The sequence below is a fragment of the Gallus gallus genome, chromosome 3 (genome assembly GCF_016699485.2).
Source record: "Gallus gallus isolate bGalGal1 chromosome 3, bGalGal1.mat.broiler.GRCg7b, whole genome shotgun sequence".
In the NCBI taxonomy this organism is placed as follows: domain Eukaryota; kingdom Metazoa; phylum Chordata; class Aves; order Galliformes; family Phasianidae; genus Gallus; species Gallus gallus.
In genome coordinates, this window is record NC_052534.1 from 4,700,699 (window position 1) to 4,719,413 (window position 18,715).

Below are 18,715 nucleotides of genomic sequence, written 5' to 3' on the forward strand. Positions count from 1 at the left end.
TGCGTCAGGGAAGATTCAGGCTGGACGTTAGGAAATACTACTTCCCTGAAAGGGTGGTCAGGCACTGGAATGGGCTGCCCAGAGAGGTGGTGGAGTCACCGAGCCTGGTGGTGTTTAAAGAGCGTTTGGACGCTGTGTTGAGGGACATGGTTTAGCAAGAACTATTGGTGAAGGGAGAATGGTTGGACTGGGTGATCCTGTGGGTCTTTTCCAACCTTAACGATTCTATGATCCTTGAAAAGATACATAAGAGATCTTTAAAATACACAAGAGACGTATATAGAAATTCTTTAATTTGTAGTTATATTACAACCTTTTTTTAATCAATGATTGTGAATACAGATCTCTTCAGAATTAATGACATTAAGACCAGTTAGTCTCATGATATGGAAACATGGTTCTGTGATGTGTTTTTTCTAACAGTAGAAAACAATTTGGGGAGCAGAAGGAAAGGGCTTTTGTTACTCTCATTACTTTAAAACTTGCCACTAGAATTAAATGACCTTTCTGAGAATTTTAGGGGGGACAGGAATTAGAGCAGACTGTAGCAACTTCAACAGATGCTGTCAGTTAGAAGAGCAAGGAGCCAAGAAAAGTCCGAGTAGAAACAAAGATCAGTTATTTGACTTTCTGTTTTTTCCTTGCCTGAAACTGTTCAGTTTTGTTTTTGACAGATTTTACTAGCATTGACAAGGCAGGATCTATGGATTTCTTAGTCTCTTTCTTTGCCATCTTGTTCTCCTGCTCCTTGCTTGCCTCGTGAAGATCTTGCTGCTTTTGCTCTCTTCGGCGAGCTTTCTCTTCCAAGATCCTTTCTACTGCTTTTGTCTTCTTGAAATTTGGATCAGAAGGATCCACATTAAATAAGGGGGAAGTAAACATGGCTTGGAACCTTGTATCAGCAACATTTACCTGAAGGCAAAAAAATAATATTTACTTTAGGTAACCTTTACCCACGATAGCAAAGCTTTTAAATACAGTAAAATATGAGCTGCTTAAGGAGTCATAGCTCATGAGATTGTTCATCATTCCTGGAACTGCTCAAGTCGTAAGTATTCATGAAGTGTGGAGTAGAGAATCAAAAGATAGTACTAATAGAACAGATGAGCGAATGCATGTACAAGTCCTGCATCTGCCTCTAACAGCAAACAAAGGAAAGGTTTGTTGTTAAGAACTGACCAGAATGAAAGACACAGTGGGTAATTATAAGAACAAAGGTAGCAATGAGTTTTATGAGGCCTTGCATATTGTCTTATCTTACACAAAGTTTGAACCTACCTCACTTCAACCATGTTTTTAATTTGAAAAGAGCCTGTAACTCCCTAAAAGGGAAGACGCAAGTTTTTCTACTTCAACTTAGAGCAAGAAAGAAGGATATGGGACCACTAAGCTTTTTCCCCAAATAGTTGATACTAACAACTAGTATCTAAGCTTATCTAGTCAAACCACAAAATCAAAAGTACATAATTACCTGGAAGTCATCTTCTAATAATTCCTTCTTTTTCATTAAGAGTTTCTTTTTCTTCTTGCTCAAATTCTGCTGTTCTACAATCTGTTTATAATTAAAATGCTTTCTGCCATCGTCCTCATCATCCATCATAAGCAGAGCCATTTCAGCCTGTCACAAAATAAGAGAGTTCATGTACACAACAGTTTTCTGTGAATAATACAGCAATCCATGTTCATGAAATCTGCATGACTGTACATACACAAGTTGAAATAATGCTGTCAGTGCAGTATTATTGCAAATATAATGACATTAATGTTTTGAGGTGCAATATTAAATATAACAGTTGATTTTTATCTTTTATTGAGTAACTGCAGATACACATTTTTTAACATACTGATAAACTAATTTGAAAATTGTCCACTATAACAGAAATAATGAATTGATACTATTTTAAATTTGTATTCAAATCACAAAATGATAACTAACATAAGCAAACTTAGTAAATGGATTTAACTTTTCATTCTGGGAAACAGGACAAGCATGCTTTAAAGCTAGAGAGACTAACCACGCAGCCTGGTTTCCATCAGCCTGGTTTCCATGCCCTTACACTTCAGTATAACTTGACCCTGTTGGCTGTGTTCAACTAAAATATTCCAGAAAGATATCCTGGTATAATCTTAAAATGTCAAGTCAGTGACCAGCTACCATTCTCCTTGGTGGTTTTGTTCTAAAAGCTCTAGCTATTAAAGTTATGTGGTATTAGGAGAGCGGGCAGTTCCATCCACAAACACATACATTATATATTTGCACAATTCAGGCACTGCAGCATGTGTAAATCTACACACTTTAAACCACTTTACCTTCTGTCTTTCAACTTCAGCCTCATCTTCTGAATTACTTTCAACCACCTCTGCCTTCTTCTTTAAACCTATGGGCAAAAATAGGGCATTCACACTCTTATTCAAGCTTATGCATGAGAACATAATTGATCTATCAATAGAACCTCAAATTTCATCTCATTTTCTTACTTCAGTATAAGATTTGGAAAACTGAATATAAAAGTCCACTGGATATTTCCATCATTCAAGAAGACAGCAATATTCAAAAGAAATCATCAAACAAGAACAGTTAAAACAAGGTTAAATCTGCCAGCTGAGCAAGATAAAATATATTAGTCAAACAAAAAAACCCCACGCAAATTGTTTTTGAAATTTATGTGTAGGCTTAAAGCCACGTTGTGCTGTTAGCCATGCAGATGCAAGAGACACAATGCAAAAAAGACTCTTTACAGAACCACGGGGGTGAAAATATGATTGACTGTTCAGACTGAATGTTCTTGTGATGAAGCACTCTGATAAAACCCAAGAACTGAACATTAGCAAGCACTGTCATGAATTTTGCACATGCCTATATCCTGCATGGATACTGGGCATACCAGGCACAAGGAAGTTGCTTCACTTTGCTTCAGCTCAAGAGGAGGTGCACTGCTCATGGTGAGAATCATTGCTAGCTTTACAAACAGGTTTCAGGAACAAAGACAAACCTGACAAATACACACTGGAGTAGACTTCACAGAACTTCAAGTTCTCCTTTCATAGCACTTAACAGAATACAAAGAACTGAAAGCTGGTGTCCAACATCTCCTTACAGTCCTGCTTCTCTTAAAATGCCTTGGCTTGTCAAAAGTGAACTTAACATTTACATGTTAGCGTCAGTAAGTCCCTTCATGACACAAAGAGCTTCTTAAATAAGGCAGGAAATGTGCTGCCTCAGAGACTTTACATTCAACATTAAAACAGCAAATACTAGTATGAGAGTACCTATATATTCTTGTTAATGAAAAACAAGAAGGTGCTGGAGGAAGTGGCATCTTTCTTTTGTTTTTGAGTTGTTTATGTGAAGAGAAAGTAAACTTCTAACTTTGAGGACACAAGATGGTGGTGGTTGGTGTCAAATTAAAGGACGCTTACTCTTGATGTGTGGCATATGAAAATCTGTTGCTAACACTCTTAGTATGTCATTGTAGGAATCACTCCTAGGTTTTGGCTTCCAAAAGCAGTAAAAGTCAGGCATCTGCAGATCTTGATTATCTCTACCTTCAAATTCTAACTTCCAAAATCATACTCAGAATAAACTTGTCATCAAAGTGACAGCTAACTAAAACACCACCAAAAAAAAAAAAGATATCCTAAAAATCTGAATTGGAAAAGTTCACTCTGAACATGCCACCTCTGCATTATCTAGCCTTTCTTTGTTTCATTATGTAAAGAAAGGGCACGTTTATTCCCAAAGTTACCTGTCTTAACTCACCTGTTTTTCCAAGTTCCTCAGCAAAATATGGATCATTGAGATTGACGTCAGAGGGAATTTCATCTTCACTCATTTCTCTCTCAGCAGTAGCCTGTAACAAAACACGAACATTATTTCAACCATCATATCAACTACTAAAAATTCACTACAATTATATGTTCTTTCTGCCAGAAACTAGGAATGTGAAAACCAAAATACTGCATGCTGAATCATCACCAAACTAGAACTCACGAGAAACTGCTAGCAGACAAATTCACAACTTAAAGCGTGTATCACAGATTGAAAGCTTTCCTTTTACCTGAAGAAGAGCATTTTACACAGACCAAGGAACTCCATTAGCTGCAGCTACAGTCTGTACTGTAGTACGCTAACCATACCAACAAATACATGCACAAGATGTAGTTCTAGCTACATAACTGCTGCCTGATTGCTTTTAATTACTACAAAGATGACAATTACAACCTTAATACATCTAGTAGCAGAACAAACGTGTCATTTCTCTACCTGTTGCTGCACAACTCTGCCACTGTATTTACCTCACAATTACCTTCCACATGTGGAAAGGAAGCAACAGCAATTTTCACATTGCTAAAAGGCTATTCATACACAAAAATATTTACCAAATTTGCTTTTGCACTTTCAAAGTTGAATAGTTCTTCAAGGCTACCCATTCTTTGCTGTTCCAGTTGTGGGAAACAAGCATCTGTTTTATTCTAGGCTGAAAAGGTCAAAAATTACAACTATCATGTACTCTACTTTCCACCAAAAACATACTGTGACAAAAAAACCCTTCCAAATGCATTGAAAAGTAATGTTAGAAATGAGACAGATAAATGAAATTGTTCAGCATAATACTGACACATCCCTTAGCTCTGTAGATTTCATGAGGCACTCTAATCTTTCCAAACGAGTGACCACTGCACATTCAAACCTTAAGACAGTACTGTACATAGAAACAAACAGCAGCTCCCCCAGCATCTGACCACAGCAGACATTACCTTCCTCTTTTTTTTAAGATTTCTTTTTTCTTTCTTCTTCTCCAGGTATTTTTGCCATGGAGTTAGGTTATCCTTTCCTTCCAACCTGTTTTTGACCATTTCTTCAGCAGTTTCTTTCAGGCCTAGAACAAAAAACAGCAAGTTAAAAAAAATGAGATGAATCCAAATGGTTTTTTTTTTCCTATTTTTTCTTTAAAAAGTCTATGAAAACAATGTAAGTGGTGGTTAGAGCAACATCTTTATAAATAAGATCATCTTTATAAATAACACCATGTTTTATCTTTTCCAGAGGACCGTAACCCTGATTGATAGACAGTTAATTAGCATGTAGCTCCTAAATATTTTGTGTCATTATTCAATGTACGACTAATGGGTACTGAAACAGCAAATAAATGCAAAGCTATGACAAAGTAAAGCAAGGATATTGTACAGGTTCAACAAAAAAATGTCACAAAGAAGCCCTGGTACAAACAGAACCATAATTTAGTGTTTTCCAATAGTACATATGTTGATCTTCAGAGTCAATAAAAGTGGAGGCATTTGCTTCCCAGAGACTAACTACTATTACTTTGGATTACTTTTCAGTAGCTTTGGGGAAAAAAATAACTGGTCACTTCCTGAGAATAAGAGTGTATTTAAGTGGTCAAAAGACTTTTGATTGCAGAAGTGGAAAAAAATTGTTTACTGTAGGTAGAATTATTATCTGGCCACAGAAAAGGCTAATTTATACCCTTTTCTACATAGATATTTTTTATTTTTCTTCTTAAATATGTGAATCACTGTTCTTACTTAATCTTTACAAACGAGGGTCACAAAGAGGGTAGAAAGGTAATATATGTCAGCACACAGACAAATCACACTTGAAGTAAAAGATCAGATGTGCGATAATACCGCACCAAACTTAAGTATATTGCTTTGCACACTGCTGGAACAAAGAGGGAGGGCGGGTGGGACAGAATTGCTGCTTCTTTGAACAGTTATTTTAAACACTTCCACAAGTTTAATAATTATGAGAGCTGCGAGCTAGAAAGAGCTAGAAAGATGCTTCTCAAATCTCAGGAAATCTAACGGAGCAACATGTAAGACCTTTCCCTGCTAGTCTCCCTCCCACGAAAACAAATGTCAAAGTTTCCTTTAAGTCTAGCTGAACGTTTTCAAGTCCAATGAAAAAAGCTGTATGAAAACCTATCTGAATATCATTAAGAATGGCAATTGTGGTCTTCTTTCTCTTCACCTTCTAAACGGAGCTTTGAGAGCTGGATAAGGATGCATAGTGACTGTTGCTCAAATGAGATACGGTTAAGAAAGCAAGATGAATGGTTAAATATAGCATTGATTTTTGTGTCTAAAAGAAACAGACCAAAGAAACCTGGAACTACACCTCATTTGTTTTTGCTGGCAGTATGCTATATTTAAAGCTATTACAATTCAAGAATAACTGAATGATTTGTATAGTACGTATTCTATAACCATGTGTAGATATTGGTGCCCAAACTTACATTTTTAAACGAATTCAAGTCCAGCTATCAATTTAAAAAGTTCTTCAGTTCCACCGTTGTAACTCTCTCTATATTAAATGTATTGGCAGCAAAGTGATTTTGCAGGAAGTCAATAAGAACCAGGCAAAGTTTGATAATAAAAATCTTTCAACAGACAGAACTTCCTTAGAACTAATTTAAGGAGTCTTAAGAGATGGACACAAAAACTCTTTTTGAATTCCCAGAATACACCGAGTGGAACATAATTCATTTGGAATTTAAATGAGCACATTTGATCAAGGAGAAACAGAATAATAACTAATGTACTTCTGTCCCCCAGGAAGGAATAACCTCAGCTGTGTGTATTGCCAGAACTATAACCTACTGCTCAGCATGCAGTGACTACATTCCACCCTCAAATATTTTCCCCTTCAGTTGCACTGGACCTTCTCTACAAATGTTGCCTGAAATCAGTGAAGACTAAATTTTGCCAGGAGGTTGAATATAAACAGGAGTTTCAAAGTAGACTGACAGATGCAAGAGCCAGGAGAGGCAAGGCAGCCAAGCACCAGTACCACCAACTAAATTAAGGGTTGCAAAATCTGAATGCTCTTGTCCTCTATTAAATAATGCCTGACCCATATAAACACAACATATTCCTAGCATAATTGTTTCCATTGTGGTTTCCAGCTTCTGTATGACATGCTGCAGCTAAATATCTTGGCAACTCTGCTGCCTCCAATGCACAGTGATACACGGAATTAAAAGATATTAACAAAGCAACTCCAGGAAAGGAAATACTGACACGCTGTGGGCATTTAAAGTAAAACAAGTTGATGGGCTTTGCTAGTAAGCACTTGTCCTGTAACACACATTAAGTGCCTCCTCTAAAGCGTATTGGGAGAATACCTGTCAGAAGTTATTCGAATTATACAACTAAAGTTCATAACTATTTTAATGCAAGCATGTTTTCAAATACATGTCTTATGAAGAACTAGGTAGGACATAAATTCATTCAGTTCAACTGATTTCACTAAATTAGTGCACACACAGAACAAGAATTTTAAAAAGGAGCATTTGTATAAAACAGAAGTTGCCCAAGTTAATTCGGAATTAATAGTACAACTGAGATTCACATTTCCAAATGGAAATTAACACATCAGTGCAGAAAGGGCTGCATTCTACCATGGCTCCGGTCTCACTGCTTATAGTAGATCAGGTTGTGTCCTGCAGTCCTACACCTCCCAAACCAGTGCAACAACCCCTGCCCCCACAGTGAACAAGTCAAACCTTCCTGGTCTTTGGACTGCAATGAAATCCTTTCAGCAGTCACCAAATGCTCCTATTTGCCTGACTGTCCAACCAAGAGGGTGATAGCCAGTTTCTTCTTTTCTAAAGCAGTTCTGCTATTTCAGCAAATGAAATGAACTTGCAAATGAATCTAACAAGTTCCAGGGCTCGTACGTGCTATCAAAAGAAAACATTAAAGCCTACCTGGAACCCATTTAATCTCCATTTCTATATCCTTTTCTTCCTGCTTTTTCTCTTTTTCTTGGATACTTTGCAAAAGTTCTCTGTATTTGGCAATTTGCTCTTCATCATCTTTTTGGCTCTTCCTGGGTTTGTCATCTTCCATTTCCTGAGCTACACCTTCCCCTAGAAAGACAAAGTAAAGGTATGAAGGACAGCCTCAAAGCGGTCAGTTGAATTTCACATTTGGAAGTACACCTAAGGCAATCAATTAACAAAGTAATCCCAGGCATTTTCCTGTATCATTCCCAGAAAAAGTAACCAGGTTTTGAATTCCTGTACTTAACAGATGAAAAGATGTTGATCTGTCCAATCATCACTACCAAAACAAAACAAAACCAAAACAAACCAACCAACCAAACAAAACATTTACAATATGACCTGCAATAAGCTTTTAAAAAGCACTGGCACAGCTGCCCAGGAAGGTGGTGGAGTCACTGTCCTTGGAGGTGTTCTAGAACTGTGGGGATGTGGCACTGAGGGATGTGGTCAGTGGGCATGGAGGGGGTGGGTTGGTGGTTGGACTGGATGATCTTAGTGGTCTTTTCCAACCAGAATGATTCAATGATACTGGATAATGAAGGGAATACTAATTTGTATTTTTGACTGGTCTTGCTAATTTTGCTGGGGGGAATTTAAGCAGTGACATGTATTGCCATACTCAAAATACTCATCATCTCAAAAAACTTTCAGAGCCTTTTCACTCCATCAGCAAATAAAGAACACTTGACAGCAGCTGCAAGAAAAGAAAAGGAAAATGAGCCACCTTCTGGTGGACATTAAGACAGCAATGATTTTTGCCAACAGATTTTTCAAAGACTTTCTGAACAGTAAAAAAAAACAGCCACAAGAAAATGTTGTGATGTTTTGGGTTTTTTTTTCAGAATGAAGTGGATAGCCACCACAATCTCTAGAAAAATTAGTCAAATGTATAAGGAAAAGCATCTTTTCTTTAACAGAATCATCAGATCAACAACAAAGAAAGTGAGCTACAATTTAGGTGAACTGTGATCTTGCTGCTTGAAATCACTCCAGTTATAATCATTATACTTGGCTTAATTAAAATTTAATTATACCAGGTAAAGAGACTTTGCATGATAAATGAAAAACACAACAACAGGAAGGTCTTTCAAAGCTAGGGTAAAAAGAAAATTAAGTCAACCTGTCTCACTTATGTACCTCCAAAATCAGATAATATACTATCCCAATTCCACAGCGGAACAGTTTACTTTGTCTTCACAAAGAATTTGGCCATTTTGAGGTTATATCAGTGATATTATTTATTTCAAGAATCAGATATAGGCCTATGTAATTCATCTCAACTGTGGCTTCAGAAATATTTTAGAAACTTCAACATGTGTTTTCTTGCTACATATGCACAACACTGGAGAAGTTTGTTTCTGAAATCTGTATTTAACTTGGAAAAAAAAAAGAGAGAGAGAAAAGGGGAATAAGTAAATCAGAGAAACTCCACAGTTTCCACGTTGTCAGGCCTAACTGAAATTTTTCTTTCATTATCTGTCAGCACTGTATCACCACTCCATTTATTTCCTAACTGAAAAGAGAGAGCCACAGATATCACCAAGCTCACCACTAATGGCCATCCATCTTTAAGTCACACACTCAAAGCAATAAGTATATGCCACTTCCAGAGAAGTTTGTATCTGGGGGGAAGGTAGGCTATTTTCATAGGAAAACCTGACCAGAGCTTTTCAACGAGTATTATGTTGTCACTGGAAAAGGAAACAATCAAAGTATTCTCTAATTATATGGAATTTATACATTTGACTCACATTTAAAATGCTGTAGCTAATGACTTTGTGCTCAACATTTATTAACGAAGGTACCTGGCTGTTGTTCTTCCTCTTCTTCACTAGATGAAGCCAAGTAAGCTTGAAAATCCATGTCCAGAAGCTCCTCTTTATTAAAAGTTCTGTTAAGTGACATTACTCGTTCGTGATCTGTTTCATCCCATGTGATATCTACCTTAAAAATAGGATAGCTGCTTGTAGAAGCCAATCTGTTAAAATTAAACATTCTAAAGCAGACTTTTTAAAGAAACTTGCTTCTTAAATGGTATAATTTAAACGTGTTGCTAATATTCTCCACAACAATTACCTAAAATAATCACTTATTAAAATCAATTGAATTACAATTTTGATTTCTTCTTCAAAAAAGCATTTCAAGGAGTTTTAACTACATGAAAGAATGAAGAAGTTTCCTCTTGCATTTAATGGTTCTGTAACATTATGTCACACAACACTAAATCTCTGTCAGCCAAATTTCCTTTGCGGCAGCAGATGCTGGAATTGAAGCAGTAGTCACCAATTTCTCCAGCACAAACTCAATCCTCGAATCATACATGGATTGCAACAGGGACAATAGAAATGTTTGCACAACTGCACCCTCAGCTAGAAGATGAAACACATCTGACAAACCATCCCACAGAAATGACTTGGTTCTCAACTAATCCCTTCTCCAATATAGTTCATTTCATGGCCAGATGAACATTTTGGCTGTCAAATAAGACTTCGTAAGATTGGATCACTACAAGGAGGGGAAGCAATTGTTTAAACCAGACACTACCACTGAAAACACTCTTGTTGAACTGCACCCAAATAGCCATGTTCACCAAATTACATGATTTAACTGTGGATAACAAAGCAAGCCCACATGCAACTTGTAACAGACCTAAAATGAAGTAAAAAAATGCAGTCTTCAATTTTTAACAAAGAAGCTTATTTATGGGGTCACAACTTGGGACTCTGTAACGTGCTTGCATCTTGTAGTATGTTTGATGTCTCTAGTTTGAAATGGTGAACAAAATCAGGAAGGCTTTCCCCCCTACTTCTATCATTTATAAGCTGACAATAAAACTAAACAAATTAGAAAAACATTACGAAAACACTGTAAAGATACCTTTGATGTTCCCATTGCAGCAGATGTGAAGTACTTTGGCTTATATACAGATACATTCACTTCTGAGGCTGCGTCTTTTGGCTTATCATCAAATGTAACGTTATCTGGAATAAATCTTAAAAGTAGAGAAAATGCAATTATTCAAATACATTGGGAAGATTCATAGTATAAACAGTCTGTTTTTCACAAATGCGGAACATCAATACAAAATAATCTGTTACAATTTTGAATCAGTAAGTCTGAAATAAAAGGAATGCACAACATGAGGAACTACTGGAGGTTGTACGCATGGGTTTTGTGTTTGTTTTGGCTTTTTTTTCTTCTTTTTTTGGCAAACAGAAATGGCAGATGAAAAATGTTATCTTTCTATGTTTAGAAGCTGTATGGGAACTGTTGAGTCACGGCCTGAGCCACTGACTGAGCACCTGGAGAAAAGACCCAGTCAGCCCTGGAAGCACAGGTGAAGCACCAGAAAAGAGTTCCATCCGGGAAGGGAAATCAGGAAGGGAAATATCCCATTCCTGAAGATGCCTGGTATAAGGATGGGCCCAGCAAGGGTAACCCAGGCAAGTGGAGAGCAGTGGAGTACCATCCCTCCACTGACACCATATGGTTTGAAGAGGGGGGTTGTCAAAGAAGCCAATGGGTAGAACTGCAAGCTCTGTGGATAGTTATCACCACAGAACCTGGTGACAGCGCACTGAATATCTGCACAGATAGCTGGGCTGTATATCAGGAGCTCACTCCCTGGATCACACAGTGGACTACCCAAGACTGGACCATCCACACCCAACCCATCTGGGGCAAGGAGATGTGGTTAGACATATGCAATGTGGTTAAACACAGAACCATGTGTCTACCACATTTAGGGACATCACCCCCTGCAGTCACCAGGAAATGATGAGGCTGACACACTGGCTCAAGTATAGTGGACTGAGAACATTCCTTCTGAGAACACTGCCCACTGGCTACACCAGAAGGACAAGCAAGACACCTGGTGATGGCCTATGTGGGACTGATGGAACGTAAGATGGACCTGCACCAAACAACTGCATGCCTCCAGTAACACCATTGAGCACTGGCCCATGAGAGAACATGAACTCCAACCACAAACTGATCATCAATTGTCTTAGATTGTGTCAACGTGCTTTGCAACTGGCAATTGTATGAGCGTAGCAGTGCACTGGATCTCTGTACCAGGGAAGACTTACCCTCCAGCTGGCTCAATCAGTGGTTCAGGTCATGAAGGGGTGGAGTGTATGGGAACTGCTGAGTCAAGGCCTGAACCACTGATTGAGCACCTGGAGAAGAGACCCAGCCAGCCCTGGGAGCACAGATGAAGGTAATTCACCTGTACTACCAGAATGGGTGGAGCCAGGCTCTACCCCTCTTAGACCTCATTTAAGGGCTGACTGCCACCAAGGAAGAATCTCTTACTGGGGATCTCTCCTTCGTGAAGTTCTTCTAGCAAGCCTAGATCTTTGGAGACAGGTGAGAATTCTTCTACTTTTTTTTTTTTTTTAACCATCTTCTCATTGCACTGCTCCTGGTGCCATTACAGAAGCATGAAAAATTACATGCTCATTTGGCCTAAAACTTAACTTTCATGATTTCCAAGAGTGCCCATAGCACAGCCTCCAGGTGTCAAAGCCAGCTTCTTCAAACCCTAATATGATTTAGTTCTACTTCTCTTCTGCTTAGACTAGTGGACTCGTTCATAACAAAAGGAAATACTAGTAACAAAGCACAACTATAACTTAAGTTATTTATTTTCCAAACAAGACTTCTGAAATATCAGAGCTTTCAGCTCACAGGGAGTAGTACAGTAATCTACTGCAGCACCAGAACAAAAGCAGCTATGTTCATGCTCTGTGCAAATCAGTCCAGAAAAAAAGGAGAAAAAAGTAAAAAGAAAAGCTACTTCTAAATATGAGAGTTGCAAGTTGATCTGTTCTCTTGACCTGCATCTTAAAATGTTGCTTAATTTTACCAATAAGGTTGAATATTCAACCAGTATTGTAATTTCTCTATGTAGAGATCTACTCCAACTCCCCTATTTCAACATAAAAATACTTAAGGAACAAATGGACCAAATAAATAAATAAAATGAAATAACCACCACTACCTCCCGTACCTTACCAGCTCATTGCATGCTGAATTTACTTTAAAAATAATAATAACCTCAATTTTGGTTAAAGAAGAAATATCATTCAATCCATATGACTCTAAATTGATTTTAAATTTGTGCCTGTTCCCCCCCTAGGATACATAAGAAAGCCATCACTAGATTTACCTGAGGTCAATGAAAGAGCAGCTACTTTCAAATTCCAGCCCGTCGCATTCCTCATAAATTTTATTGGCTGTTTCAGGAGAGTCACATTCTACAACTGCATAGAAGTACTTCAGTCGCTTAAACTGATACTCCCTCAGTTTTTCCTTATAAAGCCTGCAAAAGCAGAAAACAACAGAATTAAGTGAGCTGACTTAAACAAGTTTCCATCTGCAAAATATTTTATTCAACTCCCAAAATATACACATCACTGAAACACTCTCCCTGTCTTTTAATAAGAGTAGATGTTAAACAGCATGATGTTCTACCAATATCTATTCAGTTTTGCTCAAAGGAATAATTCAGAGTTTTATTAAAGGAGGTTGTGTTTCACTCAGTGTGTTTTCCACCCAAAGAGCTAATGTTCTAGGGCTGAAATTATTGAATTCCAACTTTTTAAAGTACTAGCATTGTTCAGATCCCTTCAATATGTTATATAGTAGCAATTCTATCTGGCTCTGCCTACCACCAGTGTTGTGAGATTACAATCCCTGTACAGGGCATACAGCAGAGCACCTCTACATGCCTCCATGCAGGCCACAGAAAGCAGCAATCAGTACTTCCTATCAAAGTGTCTGAGCCTACTTAGCTGTGCTGGCACCTGCATCCTTGACTCCTGGCAAGGCTGGTGAAAAGCATGTTCGTATACAGGTATGGTTGTTCCATGCTTGGAGAAGCCTGACAATGTCAGACCTAATAAGCTCAGCCTGCCTGGGCTGCAGCTGGTAGCATTCAAGAGATCTCAACCTGGGAATTCTTGGGCTCGGTTAAGGTCCATGTTGGTTATGCTGATAAAAACTTTAACAGCAAGCAACAAAGGGGCTTTTTCTTGTGTGAGTGGCCATTTGTAGAGGAAAAATGATATACTGAAGTCTTGCCACGTTCAATTTATTACTGCAATGAGCTACAAAATAAAAATTTTCAAGTCTCCTATCAGTAAGATTTTTTTGTATGTTCTATTGTAATGCATTTATTATATGCATCCCTACTGAACTAGAGCCAGGTCTGATATATTCCTTGAAAAAGCTACAAAATGAAAATGTCTACAGGAGACTCCAATAAATGAAGTTCTGTAACAAGCAGCTGATCAGGGAAATTAGATTCATTTGAAGGTTAAGTTAATACTCGTCTTTCTCTGTGGTATTCTCTGGAAGATCAAATAGTTCTCTAGGTCCTTGTTGCTCTTCTTCTTTCAATCTTTCCTTTCCAAACTCTGAGGGATAAATCTAGAAATAAAACAATACAAAAATAAATTTTAACTGTGGTAGCAAATTGTATAGCAATGAAGAAAAAGATCTCAACAAGCCTTTTACAATTAACTGATTTTAGAGGGGGGGAAAAATAAAGAAAGGGTTCAATTCCACAAGTTTTAACATCTTCTTAACCTTAAAGAAAAGACAATGAAATGAACAGACTGTTAAAAAGGAGAATATTTTGAGACAGATGAGAATTAATAGCTGTAACTTCATTCATCTTGCTGTGGCCCTCTTCAGAGAGGGCTACTAAACTAACTTTTCTCAGGTAGTATTTGCCTGCAGCAGAAACTAAAACTGGAAAAACATTACTTTGCTGATCAGAAGGTAACCAGTTTATAAACAACTCAAAATTGGTGAAAAACAAACAATAGTGGGCAATGACAAAGGGGGTTGGAACGCATTTAGAAATCTCCAGGTTTAAGGCTGAGTTATCTACTAGATAGACTACTGAAAAGTAATCTAGCTAAGGAAATGGAGTCTGTGCCCCAGAGGGCGGTGGGCATGGCACAGGCTGCCCAGGGCAGTGGGCACAGCCCCGATGCAACGCATGCCAATTCTCATTTATCGTGTTAATTTCTCTTTTGTTTTTTCCACATAATATTATTTTACTTTGCTTTTATTTTGTAGGCTCCCCTCCAGCTTTACAGTAAAAAGCCACTACCTTCTTTTAGAAATCAGGTCTTACCTTAACAGAAAATATAGTTCCTCCTTTGGGTATGAAAGAATTAAATAAAGCCAGCAAGTCCTTAGCTTTAAGTCTATCCCAGTCCATATTACAAACTGCCAATCTGCTTGTAATCTGAATGGGGGGGAAAAAAAATAATGAAGTTTGATTCCTGACCACTATGGAGAATATACAATTCTCTAACATCTGTTCTCTGTAAATACTGAAGCCAGCAACGAGCTCTACTTAAAAAATACAAACAGCATTTTCCTCAGGACTTGGTATCTATTTAATTACTAAAGGCTCGAAGCACCAACCAGCACAGCAGATAGAAGGACCCAAGCAACAACAGGTATGCTAGACTGCACTCATCACAGAATTAAGACTAGATTTATAACACCAGCACTTCAGATTTTGTTAACACGTGGTTAGTCACAACAACAACTATCATAGTATTATAACAACGCTATGGTACTGTGATTTCATATGCACTAAACATGACCAAATTTAAAGGCCTGCTTTGCTGTCAAATAATTTCTTAATTTTTAAGCTTGAATTAGAGAAATCAAATTTAAAAAGTGGAAAAACAAATTAGTAGTCAAAAACAGCAGTGCTATTTAAACTCCAGAATTTCTTTAAAGGCACACTTCCATTTGGTTTTTTTCCTACTTATAGATAGAGCCTATCTGTCTACCTGAAAATTTATCTGTCTACCTCGCTTATAGATAGAGCCTGTCTACCTGAAAATTTATCTGTCTACCCCACTTATAGATAGAGCCTAGATGTCTATCTGAAAATCTACAGATAGAGCCTATCTCTAAGCCTCTGCTTAGAGACGGAGGGAGACATCAGAGAACACTGGAAGTCTCACATTCATGACCAACTTCACCATCACTTGCGTTTTGTAATCAAGAATGTCCAAAAACTGTTATGAAAAATACTTTTACAAGTTGTTACATAGACAAAGGTCCAAACTGAACTCATGACTGTACATCTTTGACTTATTCACACAGTAACTTGTCACGCGCAGAAGCAGTTTTACCTCATCTCCACGAGGGGCATCTTTATCTAGTTCACCCCATGAATGCTCAATCTCTGGCTCCCTTGGAAATAGATCATCTAAGTCGTCATCATCCTCTGAGCTTGTTTCAATGTTCCCTATACCTCTAGCCAGATCAGGCTCTATATCACTTTCTTCATCTTCTTCTGAATCACCGCCTTCTTCATCTGTTTCCTCACTGTCTTCTGACTCCTCGTCGTTGCCTGTTTCCCCATCGTCTTCCAACTCCTCTTCTTCTGATTGTGTATACTCTGAGCTCTCCCTTAGAGATTTTTTTTCCTCTACTTGGCTTTCACTGATGTCACTTTCAGCACCGCTGTCTCTGCAAGCAGTCACTAAAACACAAATATCAGGTATCTGATTTTATGTTGTAACCTCATATGACCTTTTACAGAGGAAAAAACATCTCAAGCTTTTTTTCATACTGATTAAAAGAATCTCTGAAGGGTAGAACAATGCAGGAACAAATTACATCAGGGAAGTTCAAACATCAGTATTATGTGTTCTGTTCCATTTATTGCTCTTTGGTCCCATACTTGTGTTATTGGTTTAAAACTAACAGAATGATACAGTTTTATTCAATTTATACATACACAATCAAGAGGTAAAAAAAATCAGGTTTCAATAATGTAGGCTATAAGCACACAAAAAGAACAATATCAAATTATTTTTCAAGTCACCTGCTCTCTTTAATTCCCTCTTACACTAAGGACTTATCACTGCTATTCTTATGCTTTCAATAACCAAACGTTTACATTTAAAGTGACTGTGGCATCAGATCTTATACTTAATATTCATTTTGACAAACATACTGACTGATGCCCTAGGAGGGTGGATGGTGATAGGACAAGGGGGAATGGTTTTAAACTAAGACAGGGGAGGTTTAGGTTAGATGATAGGAGGAAGTCTTTCACTCAGAGGGTGGTGACACACTGATGCCCAAGGAGGCTGTGGATGCCCCATCCCTGGAGGCACTCAAGGCCAGGCTGGATGTGGCTCTGGGCAGCCTGGGCTGGTGGTTGGCGACCCTGCACATAGCAGGGGGTGGAAACCAGATGAACATTGTGGTCCTTTTCAACCCAGGCCGTTCTATGATTCTGTGATATTTAATGTTTCTTACTACCCTAACAAACAATTTTGGCTCCATCAATGAGCAGGACATGACTGTCTCTAACGTGACTGAAGAACAAGTACTGATTCTGTGAGCTGCTCACCGCCATCAGTAACAATGAACCCAAGTCAGCTGCTATGATTGATTTAGTGAAAAAAGGGTTTCTCACGGATAAAATAAGAACAACATCCAAATAAATACAGCCAAATTCTATCTGGTATTTTAAAAACTAACCTGATTCTTGTGTTTTTCCTCGTATGGAACAGTCCCTCTTTGGAGCTTTAACTGTATTAGCACCACTTGGCTTTGAAGTCTTCTGCTTGTTTTGAACTGAAACCGACCTTCCTTTTGATTCACCTCCTTCCTCCTTTTCCCTATCACATAAAAGGTCCTCGTTTTTCTGAGAGTCATCCATTTCTATTCTGCTTTTCTTGGAGTCCTCTTTCAATTTGAATCTAGATGCAACTTTCTGCCCTTCATTCTGAAGGTCATCTAGTTTTGTCACCGCTTCACATGCTTGGTCCACCCCTTGTTTTTTCATTTTACCCTCTTCCCGAGGAAGTGGTTTTACAGAATCCCCTTCTTCCTTAGGCTTAGCTTTTTTCTTCTTTTTTTTCCTTTCTGCACGTACCTCGCTACCATCTTCTGAAAGTTCAGAGTCAGACTCTGACAAGGCATAGAATTTCCTGAGGTTCTCTACAGAGGTATAGTTAACAGGTCGACCTCTTTTATCCACCGTGCACTTCATCTTGAACCTTTTGTCATGAAACATTGCTCGAAAGCGTTTGTCAATCTTGACTTTCCGGTCTTTTTCTGGCATCTCCCAAAACCGGGGATCCCGGGCAACACGGCTGAACCGCCCATCGCTCAGTATTTCCTTCTGGGATGCCATTTTTGATGTCACTGAAGACAGAAATGAAAAATAAGAAAACCACACCAAACCCCCCCACCCCCCCCCCCCCCCACCCCTTATTAACAAAAAATAGAAGCACGATTTCTAACCTCTACCTTATTTATTTATCTATTTTTCCCCCAAATGCACATCCAGGAGTCACCGAGGTTGGAAAAGACCACTAAGATCACCAAGCCCAACCCCAGCCCACCCCCACCGGGCCCTCAGTGCCACATCCCCACAGCTCTGGGACACCCCCAGGGACGGTGACGCCACCATCTCCCCTCCCACCGGAGGGACGGTCACCTCCTGCTCCTGCCGGCCGCACTCCCGCTGACACACGCCGGGGTGCCGTTGGCCTTCTTGGCCACCTGGGCACACTGCTGGCTCACGTTCAGCCGGCTGTCAGCTAACAGCCCCTGAAACGACCCCTTATCAACCCCAACAGGACCCCAAAAGGTTCCATCCCAAGCCAGACCTCAGGCTGGCACTCCCCACACCAGCGCTTCATACCGTAAAGCGCTATTTAGGAGCTAACAGAACAAAGGTCTTCCCCGCGGACCGATCCGAGGGACGCACCCCACACTCAGCCCACCTGAAGCACGCCGCTCCGCCAGGCGCAGGCCCACCACGCGCCGGGCAGCAGCGCTACGGCGGCCGCAGCGGAACACACCATTCCCACCAATCACGCGGCGCGGCGGCGGAACTGCGGCGGCGG

The 18,715-nt window shown here is 39.0% G+C and overlaps 1 protein-coding gene across 2 annotated transcripts; it reads right to left on the reverse strand.

The window, feature by feature from the left end:
- Positions 1-272: 272 nt before the first annotated feature.
- ESF1 (ESF1 nucleolar pre-rRNA processing protein homolog) lies at positions 273-18,638 on the reverse strand. Of its 2 annotated transcripts, none has more exons than NM_001396695.1 (14): positions 18,593-18,638; positions 17,340-18,008; positions 15,977-16,329; positions 14,956-15,069; positions 14,140-14,240; positions 12,979-13,131; positions 10,686-10,800; positions 9,614-9,752; positions 7,731-7,892; positions 4,759-4,880; positions 3,761-3,851; positions 2,311-2,378; positions 1,472-1,618; positions 273-912 (listed from the first exon to the last, which is right to left on the reverse strand). In NM_001396695.1, exons 2-14 carry the CDS (start codon positions 17,995-17,997, stop codon positions 619-621), a joined length of 2,517 nt encoding a protein of 838 aa, NP_001383624.1. In that variant the 5' UTR covers positions 17,998-18,008; positions 18,593-18,638; the 3' UTR covers positions 273-618. The 2 variants fall into 2 exon arrangements, with proteins under 2 accessions (NP_001383624.1, NP_001026690.2); NM_001031519.2 differs by having other exon boundaries at positions 17,340-18,015.
- Positions 18,639-18,715: the final 77 nt, after the last annotated feature.